This window comes from Myotis nattereri (assembly GCF_964212035.1).
Source record: "Myotis nattereri genome assembly, chromosome: 10".
NCBI classification, from domain to species: Eukaryota; Metazoa; Chordata; class Mammalia; order Chiroptera; family Vespertilionidae; genus Myotis; species Myotis nattereri.
Window position 1 is genome coordinate 69,113,022 of NC_138085.1, and position 16,971 is coordinate 69,129,992.

General features: G+C 38.7%; 1 protein-coding gene across 2 annotated transcripts in view; it reads right to left on the reverse strand.

Annotated features, from left to right (window-relative positions):
- Positions 1-16,971, reverse strand: part of SPAST (spastin) — a 47,366-nt gene that overhangs the window by 19,039 nt on the left and 11,356 nt on the right. For both annotated transcript variants that reach the window (XM_081100821.1, XM_081100822.1), the window contains exons 3-12: positions 16,560-16,643; positions 11,130-11,225; positions 8,856-9,043; positions 7,911-8,044; positions 7,534-7,627; positions 5,495-5,569; positions 4,325-4,396; positions 1,631-1,706; positions 1,295-1,386; positions 1,060-1,139 (exon numbers count right to left, since the gene is read on the reverse strand). In XM_081100821.1, coding sequence (XP_080956947.1) covers positions 1,060-1,139; positions 1,295-1,386; positions 1,631-1,706; positions 4,325-4,396; positions 5,495-5,569; positions 7,534-7,627; positions 7,911-8,044; positions 8,856-9,043; positions 11,130-11,225; positions 16,560-16,643 — 991 coding nt within the window. The remainder of the gene's footprint in view (positions 1-1,059; positions 1,140-1,294; positions 1,387-1,630; positions 1,707-4,324; positions 4,397-5,494; positions 5,570-7,533; positions 7,628-7,910; positions 8,045-8,855; positions 9,044-11,129; positions 11,226-16,559; positions 16,644-16,971) is intronic.

The following is a 16,971-nucleotide window of genomic DNA, read 5'->3' on the forward strand; positions in this document are numbered from 1 at the left end:
ATAATTTAATGGGAAAAAATCTATGAAACGAGTTCACAGAGATACAAGGGCTCATGAAAATGAATATACAAAGGCTCATGAAAATGAGACAATGGGAGATGAAAAAATGGACCACAGAGATAAGGAAAGCAATAAAAAAGAAAACAAAAACCACCAGAGAAACAAAGGTTGCCAAAGTAGTAGCAGAAAGGAAATAAGAAATAAGGACAACAAACTGGAAAACAGACAAATCAAAACAAAAAGACCTAAAAGTTTAAAATGATTATGGAAATTACAGAGATGAAAGAAAAAAAGATGCAACATAATGCATAAGTTGTGTGTAGAAAAAAAAAAATTAGTAGAAAAATAAATTAGGGAAAAAAAATCAAAGATAGTACTCAAAATAACTTTCCCAAAACAAAGGAGGTTCCAAACTATCAATTTAAACGAACATCAAATCCCAGGAAAAATAAACACAGATCAATCAACATATTTTTCAAATAACTAGATGTCAATAGTTGGAAACTGTATCCAGTACGAACAAAAAAATTAAATTAATCATAAATATTAATAAAAGTAGGCTGGCTTCAGATTTTTATACTGCAACATCCAACCCTAGAAACAATGGGACAATGTTATAGATTCCTCAGGAAAAGAAAGGAAGGCTCAATGATTTCATGCTGAATCAAACTGTCCTCCCAGTACGAAGGGGATAAATTTGTTCTAACACATAAGAATAGAGAACATAACATAACTCCCATAAAACCTGTTTTTATCAGCTTCTCATGAAGCCCAGTAAAAGAAGGTAAGAATCAATTTTGAAGTTGTAGGATAATTTAATCCAACCCAGAAGAAATAAGCAGTTTGCCTAAAGCCATAAAATGAGCAGTTTTCCTGATATCCTGCTGGCCCTGTCCTCAAAAACTTCAGTTGATAACAAGAGGCCAGAGGATGAATATAAGGTAGAAAAGACTGAATTTAGTTTTCAAATTGAGAGTGAAGGAAATAAGAAATATGTGAGATGAACACATGACTAAACATATCTGTCATAAATGTGTGTTTCTACATAAATCTTCCTACCTGAGAACAGCCTCATCAAGCTCTTGTGGTCTATTAGTTGCACCCATTACAAGTACTCTGTCATCTCCAGCAGACTGTACCTATAAGCCAAAAATATTGTTTTCAGTACTTTTAGAGAAAGTAGTAACAAAGTAAAACATAATAAAGATATCTGTATCTCTAATTTGGATCATTTAATAGGAAAATATATACATTAAAATGTTACCACATTAAAAATATCAGAACCAATACTTACACCATCAAATTCTATTAGAAATTCAGTTTTTAGGCGTCTACTAGCATCATGTTCTCCTTCTCTTCTTTCACACAAAAGGCTATCAACTTCATCTAGAGGAAATACAAGGATAAGACTTGAATTAAAAGCCAACCTATATGAGTTATCTGAGATTAATCTAGTTTACTACTTCAATTATTAATACAGTGGGTCCTACTCAATTCATTAGATAGTCTTTAACGTTGTTTTTCTTGAAAACTCTTTCCTTTCCAATAAGCTTTCCTATAATACCCCTTGTATATGGAGAGGGAAATTTCACAAAGGGTCAATTAACTTAGTAGGTAAACATGTTCTTACCTATAAAAATTATTGAAGGTTGAAGTTCTCGAGCCACAGCAAAAAGAGCTCTCACCAACTTCTCTCCTTCTCCCACCTAAAAGAAGGCATTACACATTATCACATTCATACAATGTAACATTATTCCAGCTTTTAAAGTTTCATGATTGAAAGTCTAGAACCTAGGAATTTAATTTCCTTTCTTTACAATAACCAAAGATTTGGTTTAAGGAATTGGGAAGAGGGTACCGGAGTTTACTGAAATATCCCTTATAATTTTACAAAATAGGTCATTTATTTATTATTTAATACAGTCTGGTAAGTACTATAAAAATAAAATATATGTTTTGCTTGAAACTGCATTCCTAAAACTTGAGAATGAAATAGCTTTTAGTCAAAGGTAAAACAAGAAGGAAGAAAAAGTAAGAGAGGAGAGAAAGATGCTGTACATATTCCTTTAACCCTAGATTGCAGGCCATGTATCTATCTATACATATAAAGAGGAAATATGCAAAATAGGCCAGGACGCTGTAACGGGTCACGACCTGACAGGAGGAGGTTGCATGTGCAGGTGAGGCCCAGAGCGGAGACGGAGACAGAAACAGGGTGTCCTGGCTCAGGCGGGCCTCCTGGAGCCGGAGCAGACATGGACAGGGATGGGGGGCCGGCCTGCAGCCTCCGTGGCCGAACGCAGGCCCAGAGAGGAGATGGTGGGCCCACTTCACAGGGAAGCAGCGCGGTTCCCTCCCGCCTCCCGGCTCCCGCGGGAGTGGCCTGGCTCCTTTCTGGCTCCCATGGGCGCTGGCGGCTCGCTTCTGCCTCCCGTGGAAGCAGCACGGATCTCTGCGGCGTGCTGCGGCTCCCACCTGCTCCCGCAGAAGCGGTGGGCGGCCTACTGCGCGCGATATTGCGTGATGGGCTACTAGTATTTATATAAAAGCAGGTAAATTAGAAAGTGCTCTACTGAACAAAACTTGCTCTATTAAGAACATCTTGAAAACTTATTCTCACAATATCACTATCAATTAGTATCAAAATATTTCTAGGTAGTCCAGGAGGTCTATGTACACCTCTTAAGAAACCACACTAAAACCACTTTATTCACCAAAGCATCTAACAAAAGGATCATGAGATTTGGGGTAATCTGTAAAAACTATCCTGTCCTAGGTGGCATCTATTCTTTTTATTGAAAATTTCATTAAGAAGAAAAAGAAAAAAGATCTGGCCCCAGATTGGAATTATCAAAACAAATATTCTTGTCCTGTTCTCAGATGTAGGGTCTCCGAGGTTCTCCAGGGCTCCCCTGCGGGCCAGGCTTCTTCCTTGAACAGAAGCCTGAATTTTGGGGTCCAGCTGTGTAAGCTATTCTCCTTTGCTAGCAATTGGTGTTGGGGTGTCATGTGATCTGGTTCTGGCTAATAAGACCTATGGGAAGTCTCTCTGGCAAAGATTCCATTTGTTAAGGGGGAAGAGAATGAGGGGAAATTCCTTCCTGCTTGGGATGCTGTGGTGGAAGGTGTGATACTTGGCACCCAGCAGCCTCGTTGCCACTGAGGGGAGACAGGGTCAACTCTTGAAAGATGACAGTGGAGGTATTGACAGCACCAGGCTTTTCACACACTATCGAGTCACCGAGGGAAGTTTGGGAATTCCTGTTCCAAGATCTTGTTAAGGTGAAATAATTAATGCTTTAATTAATGGCACTGCCTTTTTTTTTTTGGCCCAAAGTTACCTAAATGATACACACTTTTATTCTTTCTTGCTCTAGAAATAGTTTTGTTTTGTGTGTTGTTTTTTTTTGGGGGGGGGGGGGGCGCGGGGGGAAGTTGTTGTTTTTTAACAAGGCAAAAATTGGCCAGACTCTACTCATCCTGGTGTTTGTTTTCCAAACATCACTGTGAAGGATTGCGTTTCCTGAGTAACAAAGGTCTGAGCACTCGGTGGCCATGGGTTCCAATCCACTTCCTCCTCCGCTAATCCCAAGGTGTGAAGATGCACTGAAAATGATAGCTATAGTTCTGCTGAGTGATTCCCTGTGCCAGCAAGGGCTGACTGCTCCCACTCACTCCTCATTTGTCAGGCCCCTCTGTCAAGTATGTGACGTTACTGTCCCCATTTTACAAGAGAAACCGAGGCTCAGAGCTTCAAGGATGCAGGCTGAGAGATCGCCTGTTATGACATTAACACTTTATGAATGAAGTAAGGCCTGAAGTGATACTTTAAGGCCTGCTCTGAATGTAAAAGCTAGATTGGAATCCCATTCTTCCAGCTTCCAAGACAGTGTTTATAAGGTGGATAAACTAACATTAATAACAATTTTACTAACAGAATTTCACATAGGAAACAAAATGTAACCAGGAAAAGAGGTATTGTTTTATAGTTACTTTTAATTACTTTACACAATTGAGAACCCTGCCAATATCTGATCTTGGATTTCTAGCCTCCAAAACTGTAAGACAATAAATTTCTGTTGTTTAAGTCAACCAGTTTATGGTACTTTGTTACACAGCCCTAGTATTTAACAACAATTCTAATTTTAAAAGAATTTAATAAAATGTACATGATTTTCTACTATGAAGAGTGATATTCATCATCTCTGAATAATAGGTATAAAACTCACAGACAAGTATTTTGGTGTATGGTATTACCATTTACATTTAACATTAACATTTAGACAGTAACTTAAAACATGAAAATACTGGAAAAAATACTCACATATTTTGAAGTTAAGCTTGCAGCACTTATATTAAAGAAGGTTGCATTAGATTCTGCAGCTACTGCTTTAGCCTTTAAAAATCACAAGGGCAAATATTATATTAGTTCCATAACTTGCTTTAAAATGGTAAATACATCTGATCAACTTAAGTACAAGAAAAGAATTTCTAAAAATATAAGGCATGAAACAGTCCCTAGTACTAGTATATGGCAATGTGTTCCCTTCTCAGCAATGAGCAAAAAAATCTATGAAGGGTTGTGCTTCTTTCCACTCCCTTCTTTTCCTAAGGGAAAACAGATAGTGAGAGGTAAAAAATAAAAAAAATAAAGGGGGTATTATTCTCTTCCTAGTTATAGAAAGATAACTAGAGAAAGATAAACAGCTAAGAAAAAAGTTACTCTTTCCTTATTTACTTTTTCCCTCTAGAATATCTAGCTATTCAGAAGAAAGAGGTATCCACATCCTAGTAACTTTTGGCAAAAGGTAATTAGGAAAAAAAAATCTGTTGTGTGTCAATTATACTTCAATTAAAAAAAAGGAAAAAAGTTTATATCATGTTGATTATTTAAATAAAGCTGTTAAGATAAAAAATCAAGGATTAGGAAGATGCTCAATATAGTAAGCTCTTCTAAGGTAAAAATGTTATTTAAATTGGGAAAATAATAAAAATTACACTATTAAATTTAATTTGCCCAAACATATTACTGAAGATAATATGTATGGTTTTCCATCTATTTTGTCATTAAAAACTAGTTTAAAAATTTAGAAAAGTATATTTTAACAAAAAGCAAGACATAGCCCTAGCCGGTTTGGCTCAGTGGATACGGCATCGGCCTGTGGACCGAAGGATCCTGGGTTCAATTCCGGCCAAGGACACAGGCCCGAGTTGCAGGCTTGATCCCCTGTGCAGGAGGCAGTCAATCAATGATTCCCTCTCATCACTGATGTTCTTATCTGTCTCTCCCTCTCCCATCTTCTCTGAAATCAATAAAAATATATTTTTAAAAAAGCAAGTCATAAATAGTAGACTCAGGTGACATTTATAACACTTCCAATAATAAAGATAAATTTTTAAAAAATCATAATAGATTCAGGGACAATGTAAAATTTTTCAAAATTATTAGCCCTAATATCTTAATAGAACATTCAAATTTAAAAAGAATTCTTACCAGCATTGTTTTCCCATTTCCAGGTGGACCAAAGAGTAACAATCCTCTGGCAGGAGCTCTAAGCCCTGTAAACAACTTAAACATATACACACAATTATGATTCTGAAGATACTTTTTCCAGGCATTTTAAAAATTATTTGTCATCTAAAAAGGACTATTTTTAGTAGCATCCTCCAAAACAGAGATGCCCAGAGCTCTAAAGAGAACACACTAAACTAGTATAATTATTAAAAACAGAAGAAAAGAAAATAAAACCAAATCCTCATTGATCAAAATGAAAGCCAACTTGTTGAACAAGCCATATTATTGAACATAGGTATGCTTCTTTACTTCCTTTAGAAATCTCACCAAAATAATAGCAAATGAGTAAAAAGATAAAAATCTTCAAAAGAAAAAGAATAGAAGGAATAGGAAAGGAGACAACACAGGACACAACAAATGTTAGTAGATAGAAAATTGATAACGTGTGGTAAGTTATTTAGCAGAGCTGAGGGAGCTAAAATCTAAGTGCCTGCTTGTGGAGGGATAGCTAGATACAAGGAGCAAGCTGATCCCATATAATAAAAGCCTAATATGCAAATCAACTGACTGGCAGAATGACAGGTTGTTATGATGTGCACTGACCACCAGGGGGCAGACGCTCAATGCAGGAGCTGCCACCTGGTGGTCAGTGCACTTCCATATGGGGAGTGCCACTCAGCCAGAAGCTGGCTCATGGCTGGCCAGCGCAGAGGTGGTGGCAGGAGCCTCTCCCACCTCCGTGGCAGCACTAAGAATGTCCAACTAACGGTTCAGACCCAATCCCTTGGGGGCCTAAGCCTTTAGTCAGACATCCCCCGAGGGCTCCCTGGCTGCCCCATGGTGGTCAGTGCGCTCCTACAGGGGGAGCGCCACTCAGCCAGAAGCCGGGCTCATGGCTGGCGAGCGCAGCGGCGGTGGTGGGAGCCTCTCCTGCCTCCAGGGCAGCGCTAAGGAGCAGCAAGGAGGCGGGTGGTAAGGAGCGAGGGGTCCCAGACTGCGAGAGGGTGCAGGCCTGCCTGAGGGACCGCCTCCCCCTCCCAGTGCATGAATTTCATGCACTGGCCTCTAGTATGAACAAAAAACCCTGGAAAAGCTCAGGAAGTGGAGGCATCAGGTACCAGAGAAAGCATCAGTAAGGTAGGCAGCCCAAAACAGAAATGATTAAAAGTTTGTATGAAGAACTGAACATATGTTCCTGTAAGCCTTTCCCCAGCCCCACCAACAGCACTTAGGCAAGTATTCCTCTTTCATAACCAAAGCAGGTAGAAGTTTTATTCTAGAGAAATTAAACCAGAGTCTCCAGACTCAGGGACATTGGGTTTAGCAAGAGTCAACGGTGAATCACCAGGCTGATAACACTTCAATTAATAGTGAAGGTGTATGAACTCCCCCCCCCCCAAAAAAATATGTTTTTATTAATGAGAGAGAGAGAGAGAGAGAGAGAGAGAGAGAAACATTGATGAGAGAGAAACACTGTCAGCTGACTCCTACACATTCCCTACTGAGGATCCAGCTGTCAACTGGGGAATGTGCCCTGACCAGCAATCGAACCAGCAACCTCTTTGTACATGGAATGATGCTCAACCAATATGAACCATCCTAGCCAGGCAAGGTGTTGAAGCATTTGAAGTGGGTGATACTCAACTTTTTTTAAAAATTATATATATATTTTAGAGGTTTTAGGCTTACAGAAAATTGAATGGAAAAGTACAGAGTTCCCGTATAACTCCTAACCTCCCATTTCTCCCATTATTAACATCTTGCATTAGTGTGGTACACTTAAGTAATGAACCAATATTGATACATTATTATTAACTAAAGTCCATAGTTTACATTAGGGTTCACTGTTTGTATCATGTAATCCACTATTACAGTATCATACATAATCATTTCCCTGCCCTAAAAATATCTACTGTGATATGAATTAATCATTCTAGCATAGCTCAAACATTTCTTTAATGCTACTGCAGATTCAGTAATAGATGATGTTACAGAAAATAATAATGTATAACCCTTACCTCAGGCCTCAGAGAAGGAAGAATGACAATTTCTTGTAATGCTTGTTTTGCTAATTCTTGACCAGCTACATCATCAAATTTAACAGCCGTTCCACTAAGAAACAGAATTTCAATTATCTCCACAATAGAAATATGCTTCAGTTATTATAAAATACAGTTTATGGTCTATGAAACATGGTCATTTTATGTTAACTGTGAAAACTATAGGTAATCAGTAAAACAATCATTTTCTACATGTACCGTATAATTAAAAACCATTATAAGAACTAAATATGTAAATTAGACAAGTATTTAACTGTTTCACTCATGATACATTTTATAAATAAGATTCAAAAATAGAAACTGTAAAACAAAATAGTTCAGATGGCAAAACTTACTTGTCTACAATTTCATTCATTATAAGGTTAGCGAGGTTACTGTCCACGTTCCTAAAATTCTTCAAGTCTTTCTTTTTACGAGCAGCAGTTGTAGGGGTTGAAGGTTTATTTGTTCGATTTGTTTTTGGTGTACTCTTAAAGGACACAAGTTTTAAGGTGAAAATACAACCTAACATTTACACTTTTCACAAGTGAATTAACTTTAAAGTTCACAGATATTCAAAAATATAAGAAATATAAAATTTTTTTAAATGTATATTTACTCCAATGGTATTCACTAAAGAAGTACATTTGGCATGCAGTAGGTTAATAGAGGATTTTATCCAGAGATTTAGTTACTGAAAGGTAAAAAGGCTCTATATCAATGCAATCATGTAATTTTGATCCTTGTTAGAACTGTATGTATGTTTAATGTTACAAAACATTTATATAGGTTTAAATAATTAAAAGAATAACAAAATTAAAATGAACTACATAGCATTATATAAAACTGGATAAGCAAAATAACTATAAATAAAGCCTAATTAGGATCAAAAGGAGGTAAAATAAGATATGCTTTTTAACATCAAGTTGCCCTGATTTTTTTTTAAAGAAAAATTATATTCAATTTTATGGAAACTTATCAATCCTTTAAGGTAGTGGTTCTCAACCTGTGGGTCGCGACCCCTTTGGGGGTCAAACGACCCTTTAACAGGGGTTGCCTAAGACCATCGGAAAACACATATATAATTACATATTGTTTTGCGATTAATCACTATGCTTTAATTATGTTCAATTTGTAACAATGAAATTGGGGGTCACCACAACATGAGGAACTGTATTAAAGGGTCGTGGCATTAGGAAGGTTGAGAACCACTGCTTTAAGGTATCATAAAGTACTTGTAATAAACTGAAGCAAGCACATCATGTTGAAATTTTTCTATTTGCAATTCTATCTCCAAATACCTTATGAGTGGCACTTGCAGGACCAGGGCCCTGTCTCACTCCAGAAACCATGGATAAGCCACTGCAACTGGGTGCTCTGTGGTGGCCTGAAAGACCTGTGGATCCAGCTTTCATAACTGTTTTTGAACGAGGCAGCGAATTACTAGGGTGTGTTAAGGGATCTTTTCTTTTTGGAACTGCTCCACTTTCTATTAAGGAAATAGTAAAATCGCTATGGTTAGAAAATTTTGGTTTAACATTATAAAAGTAATAATAAAAACTAAGTAGCTCAGTTGGTTAGAGCGTAATACCCATATGCAAAGGTTGCAGGTTCAATCCCGGGTCAGGTCACAAACAAGAATCAAGCAATGGGCCCAGCTGAGAGGTCACAGTTTGATTCCCAGTCAGACCACATATACTCAGGTTGTGGGCTCGATCTCGAGAGTGGGGCCTGCAGGAGGCAGCAATTCAACGATTCTCTCTAATCACTGATATTTCCATCTCTCTCCCTCTCCAAAACCAATAAAAAACATTTATTTGTTTATTAAATATTTTTATTGCTTTCAGAGTGGAAGGGAAAGGGATAGAGAGATAGAAACGTCAATGATGAGAGAGAATCATTGATTGGTTGCCTCCTGCATGCCCCACACTGGGGATCGAGCCCGCAACCTGGGCATGAGCCCTTGGCTGGAATCGAACCTGGGACACTTTAGTCTGCAGGTCGAAGCTCTATCCACTAAGCCAAACCAGCTGGGGCAAAAAATATTAAAAAAAAAAAAAAAATCAACCAGCCCTAGCTGGTTTGGCTCAGTGGATAGAGCATCAAACTGCAGACTGAAGGGTCTCAGGTTCAATTCTGATCAAGGGCACATGCCCAGGTTGTGGGCTTGAACCCCAGTAGGGAACGTGCAGGAGGCAGCCAATCAATGATTCTCTCTCATCATTGATGTTTCTATCTTTCTCTCCCTTCTTCTCTAAAATCAACATTTATATATATATATATATATATATATGAAATTTATTTAAGAAATAAATAAAAATTTTGCTTGGCAGAAAAATATAAGGGGACCACGCACGTGGAACGAAGTAAAGAGACTAGACAACAACGGGAATGCATATAAGCTTTTCAAGGCTAGGAAATTTTTGCCGTTTATCCTGGTAGGATTATTAGGATCTCAAATCTGTACTTTGGAAGCTTAACTATTTATATGTGGTAAATTCTTACATTTCTTTCTTTTCAAAAAGTTCCTTATGAAAATGTCAGCGTTTCACAGCAGTGCTAAGAGAAACAGATAAAATATTTATCTCTACTTGAAATGTTATTTTAAGTCAGGTACAGGAAGAAATGAGAAGAGAAATATAGCTACTGATGCAGAGCTCTGAACTGGAAATCAAACCTAAGTGAAAAATCTAAGGGATCACTGAAACCACAGGGAAAGATTTCGTTAATGACCAACTGTCTCTTTCACCTATAGAAATCCACTTACACTAACTTTTCTCTATTGAAATCTTGTAAGTTTTGTATTACATATGAATAAAGAAGGCAGTGGTCTTACAGTCTGGACTAAGGGTGTTTCTTCCTTTTTTTTTTTTTAATTTACTACAATTTAAACAAGGCAATATTTACATCAATAAAATTTAAGCTCCGGACATGAAACTAATGTTGAATAAGTCACCAATAAAACTAACCAAGATGTCAGAGAACCTAGGAAAGGAAGATTCTTCCCACCAAAACAAAATTTAAAAAGCATTTAATGTTCTGTAAGAGTTCATACCTGAAAGTTCATGAAAAACAAATTTAACCCATAATAAAAAATAGTACTCCAGTGTTTCTCCTCACTTTGTGAATTCAGCTTCAAATTTTTTCTAGCAGGTATTATGATAAAACATTCATGTATAGCATACATGAAAACTGATTTATAAGAAAAATAAAAATTTATCTTACGAAAACACCTCTTCATAAAAACCTGGTTTAGCTACCCATGGAAAAAACTACAAAAGCTAAAAATACAATAGAAACAAAAGAATAATTTAAACTTAGAAAAATGAGTCTTTGTATTTTATAATTTCAAAAATTAGAGGTTGCAAAAAAGCACATTGATAATGGCTATATCTCATTTGTTACATGTTTATATACTATGAATGATAGGGATACTGTATTTTCAACATAGCCCTGTGCAAACAAAACACAATCAAAACTACCACTATAAAATCAAATCAACATTATCAGGTTAAGTGGGACTTTACTTTGCATACAAACTTTATTATTTTACATGTTAGTTAACCTAAACCCACCTGACTGGAGCTGTCCATTACGGCATGTCAAGTTAGTACTGTCATTATAGACGTCTGTTTGTGATTTGGAAAATTGCAAAACTGGTTGCAGCTTCTCTATGCAACAGAGGGGGGTAAGAAAGAATAAACAAAAATAAAAAATACATAATGAACATAATGATACATGTGAAAATGAAAAATGAGTTAAAAGTGTTACAAGATTATTACATGATGAAGGGTCTTGCATTTTTATAAAATTCTCCTAAAAATATAATTAGTAAAAACTCAGACATTAAAATAGCAACAGAAATTAACAAATGAATGGCTATGTTAAAAATATGCTTTATTCAGGTTTGGTAACCTGAGGCAGTTCCATATCACTATTATCACCAGCAAATATTTTCTGAAAATCTAGTATGTCCAAGTCATTGGGTAGAAAGAGCAGCATGGAGATAAATAAATGAATATGGTTTATACCATCCATATATTTATTAAATACTAGAGGCCCGGTGCACAAAATTCATGCAAGAGAGGGGGGTTCCTCAGCCCAGGTTCCTGCACCTTCTTGCAATCTGGGACCCCTCAGGGGATGTCCGACTGCCAGTTTAGGCCCGATGGCTTCTAACTGCTCGCCTGCCTGCCTGATCACCCCTAACAACTGCCAGTTTAGGCTCATTGGCTCCTAACCACTCGCCTGCTTGCCTGATCATCCCTAACTGCTCGCCTGCCTGCCTAATCACCACTAACCACTCTGCCTGCCTGCCTAATCACCCCTAACCACTCTGTCTGCCTGATCACCCCTAACCACTCTGCCTGACCGATCGCCCCTAACCACTCGCCTGCCTGCCTGATTGCCCTAACTGCTCGCCTGCCTGCCTGATCATCCCTAACCGCCTCTGCCTCGGCCCCCGCTGCAGCAGCTTCGTCCCGAAGTCAGGAATGATGTTTGGCTGTCCGGTCTAATTAGCATATCACACTTTTATTATTATAGACTAGAGGCCCAGTGCATCATGCACTGGAAGGGGTCCCTCAGCCCAGCCTGCCCCATCTCACAATCCGGGAGCCCTCAGAGGCGGGAGGCGACTTGGCGATCAGGGGAAGGCGACGCCCCATCACACCTCTGCTGCTGCCACTGCTGGCAGCGCAAGCCTCGGCCGGCCCTGGTTACCTGAGCCTTGGACTTGCCTGTGCCTCGGGCTGGCCCTGGATGGCTGGGGGGCTGAGGGGACTGGGGGTCTCTGGAGGCATGCACATGGAGCGGCTGGGCCAGCCTAGGGGCAGGCCGGGCCTTGATGCACGCCTGCCTCTCCTGGTGGGGCTGAGGGGACTGGGTGCTGCCATCTTGTGGCTGTGGGTGCTGCCATCTTTGAGGGCAGGGCAGTAAATTAGCATATTCCCTCTTTATTGGCTGTGGGCACTGCCATCTTTGCAACAGTGTGAGGGTCAATTAGCATATTCCCCTCTTTATTAGATAGGATAATTGGCAACTTACAACACAAATTTTTTTTAAAAAAGAGATTGTATAGCATAAAAGAAAGAGAACATTAAAAAGGCTTTCCAGAAAAAGTGAGCTGTGAGTTGGCTAGGATTTGAAAAGATAAAAAGAAAGGACATTTCAGAAAAGAACGGTACTTGAAATGACACAGAAGGAAACTACAAGGAGTGTCTAAAAAATGCCATATTCAACTACCTTAACACATGTCAAGCAAAAGATAAAGGCAATAAAGCAGAATGGCTAAAGCATGCTTCAGAACTATGTGTTCAATACCTTACCATTTATTTGTGCACACTTGTATCAGTAGTCTCCCTTTATCTGCAGGGGATACATTCCAAGACCCCCAGTGGATCCCTGAAAGCACGGATAGTACCGAATCCTACATACACTATGAATTTTCCTATACAAACACACCTATAATAAAGTTTAACTTACAAATTAGGCACAGTAACAGATTAGCAGCAATAACTAACAAAATGGAACAATTACAATATACTGTAATAAAAGTTATATGAATGTGGTCTCTCTCTAAAAACTGATCTGATCACTGAGACGGCTACTAAGTGACTAATAGGCAAGTAGCAAATACAGTGTGGATGTGCTGGACAAAGGGATGATTTACAAAGGGACAGAGTGAGAAGACTTGAGATTTCATCATGCTTTTCAGAACAGCATGCAATTTAATTATACACTGTTTCTTTCTGGAATTTTCCATTTAATATTTTTAGATTGCAGTTGACTGCAGGTAACTGAAACTACAGAAAACAAAACCGTAAGGGGAGAATTAGTACTATACACAAAGATTATCTCTAAAAAGGATGCAGAGAACCTGAACCAGTTTGGCTCAGTGCATAGAGCGTCAGCCCTCAGACTGAAGGTCCCTGGTTCGATCCTGCTCAAGGGCATGTACCTTGGTTGTAGGCTCAATCCCCAGTAGGGGGCGTACAGGTGGCAGCTGATCGATGTTTCTCATAGAGTTTCTAGCTCTCTATTCCTCTCCTTCCTCTTTATAAAATCAATAAAAAGGATACAGAGAGCCAAACTGGTTTGGCCCAGTGGATGGAGCGTCGGCCTACGGACTGAAAGGTCCCAGGTTCGATTCCGGTCAAGGGCATGTACCTTGGTTGCGGGCACATCCCCAGTTGGCGGTGTGCAGGAGGCAGCCGATTGATGTTTCTCTCTCATTGATGTTTCTAACTCTCTATCCCTCTCCCTTCCTCTCTGTAAAATAATCAATAAAACATATTTAAAAAAAAAAAAAAGGATACAGAGAAACTGGTGACAGCAGCTGCCCCTGGGGAAGGGAAAGAAGTGGTTGGAGAATATTATGGGATGATTGATTTTTATACTTAAACTTTTGTGGCATGTGCCTGTATCACCTATTTTAAAAATTAACCTAAAATATAAAAGGATTATTTCAATTCTATCCCTACTTCAAATAACAAATTTTCTCTCATGATCTAGGTCTAGGCCTACCTAGCACCTGAAGCTCAAGAGGGTAGCAGTTTGAAATTCCTTGCCACCCTACATCACTGCTGCACTCTTTTTCCCCATTCAAGTCAATCAATACTGCTAGTTGACAAACATCCTGCTCTACCACTTACTAGCATTAACTTGCTTTAGCTTCAGTTTTCTGATGGTCTCAAGGATTAAATAAAATCCTATATAATAAAAGCCTAATATACTAAGTGTCCAGTCGTCCGCTCAACCAATCAAAGCATAATATGCTAATGATATAATAAGGCTGCTCAACCACTCACTATGACATGCACTAACCGCCAGGGGGCAGTCGACTGGTAAACCAGTTGGTATGACATGCACTGACCACCAGGGGGCAGATGCTCCAACTGTTAGGTTAGCTTGCTGCTGGGGCCCGGCTGATGGGTGAGCGAGACTGGCCGGACATGTCCTGGAGCTCTCCTGAGGTCCCTCCCCGGCTGGTCAACCTCCCACATTCCTCCAACGTGCACCGGTGGGGTCCCTTAGCCTGGCTTGCACCCTCTTGCAATCCGAGACCCCACAAGGAATGTGGGAGAGCTGGTTTCAGCCTGATTACACAGGCCAGGCTGAGGGACCCCACTGGTGCATGAATTCACTGAGTATATACATATATACATAAAGTACCTACCCTATGCGTCAGTCACAACAGGGGCTCAATTTTTACATTAATATTGTTGAAACATTCCAAGTTATCATAACTGATTATTTTCTTCAATACTAGAAAGTCAATGAATACATGCACAAATATACCACATATATACTAACTCTCCTAAACTTCCATTTCTATGGTTAGACAAGTAGGCATCATGCTTGGTTTATGGTATACCACACATGCTTTTGGGACAGGTTAAATAGCAGCTACCCTTTTTGCACAAAGCACAAAGTACTGCACAGCTTCTGTATCCTAGAACTGGCTGATAGAATATACCTCAGAGCTGGGGTTTTTGTTGTTCTTGTTAGTTAACAGGTAGGTCATCTGATTTTTCTCAATGATAACACTGTTCAAATCACCATACTGAGAAAGAACCTTTTGTGTTGGCAAAAGATATAAATTAGAGCCTGGCCAGTATGGCTCAGCAGTTGAGGGTTGACCCAGGAATCAAGAGGTCAGAGGTTCAATTTCTGGTGGGCTCAATCCCCAGTAGAGAGCGTGCAGGAGGCAGCCAGTCGATGATATTCCTCTCTCATCAATGTTTCTCTCTATCCCTCTCCATTCCTCTCTCTATAAGTCAATTTAAAAAATAATATAAATAAGAAAACTGATTTGTAAATGTCTTCTTTATTAACACTCTCTTCAATGGAATGTAACAAAAGTTCACAAACATTCATTATACAGTAAAAATAATCAGAAATTAAATCCTTAGCTTTGATAATAACTAGGATGGGGGATATTTTTCCATTAGTTTTCAAAGAGACTGGGAGAGAAAGGGAATGACAAAGAGAAACATTGATGTGAGAGAAACACATCAATTGGTTGCCTCCTGCCCAAGCCTCAACCAGGGCCCAGGTCGGGGAGGAGCCTGCAACCAAGGTATGCGCCTTTGACTGGAATCGAATCCAGGACCCTTTAAATGCATGGAAACACACACACGTACATAGTAGCAGTACACTGCTAATGTGAACCTGTTCCTATTCATTTTTGTTCAAGAATATAAACTTAGTTTAATGTTTCTTTTTAGAATGACTAAACATTGTGCAATCAATAATTTAAAATAAAACAGTAATCTTGTTTCTTGATCCTTTCACTTGCAATCCCCATACAATCATCTACTTAAAAGGAAAATTTGCCCTGGCCGGTGTGGCTTAGTTGGTTGATTTCCAGTCAGGGCATATATCTGCGTTGTGGGCTCGATCCCCAGTGTGGGACGTGCAGAAGGCAGCCGATCAATGATTCTTTCTCATCATTGATGTTTCTATTTCTCTCTCCCTTAATCTCTGAAATCAATAAAAATGTATATATTTTAAAAAGCTATATCTTGTCTTTGAGAGTCATATGATCTTTGTATCAACTATTTAACTCTGTCACTGTAGCATGAAAGCAGCCAGTGTATAAAGAAATGAGAGTAGCTGTGTGCCAATTCATAAAAATGGGCAGTGAACTGGGATTAGCTCATGGGCTGTAATTTACAAGCCTTTGGTATAGATAAATCAAGACTGACTATGGGGTAAACTAAAAAAAACTTTAACTATGTACTTATTAATGCATTGAAAAATAGCAATAAACTACGCATCACATGTTAGCAAAAAAAAGAAAAAGACTATGGGCTCATAGTTATTAAAGCTAAGTGATGGATAATTATCATTATACTCTTCTATTTTGCATGTTAGAACTTTTCTATAATAAAAAAGCCTAGATCACATTATCAAGATCATTCATCTATTTCCATTTACATTAAACGTTTCAATGAACACACATTTCAGATACAATTCATTCCAATTATAAAATTCATTGATACCTAGAAGTTGTAAACGGTCCTTGGCCATAACCAAATTAGTCATCATTTTAGCTTGAAGGCGTCTAGCTCTTTCACATTGTTCGCCTGAAAGAAAAGAAAAAAAAAAGAATTAAAATACCTATGTTTCCTTACTAATATTGCTTCAAGATAAAATATTAGCCCAACTAATCTCATGGGGAGTCAGAGTCTTTATAAAAAGAATTTAGAAAAGTCTGGCCAGTGTGGCTCAGTGGTTGAGCATCCATCCATGAACCAAGAGGTCACTGGTTCGATTCCCAGTCAGGGCACAGGCATAGGTTTAGGGCTTAATCCCCAGTGGGGGTGTGCAGGAGAAAAAAACATCAGTGATATTTTTCTCTCATTGATGTTTCTATCTCTCTATCTCTCTCCCTTTCTCTCTCTGTAAAAATCA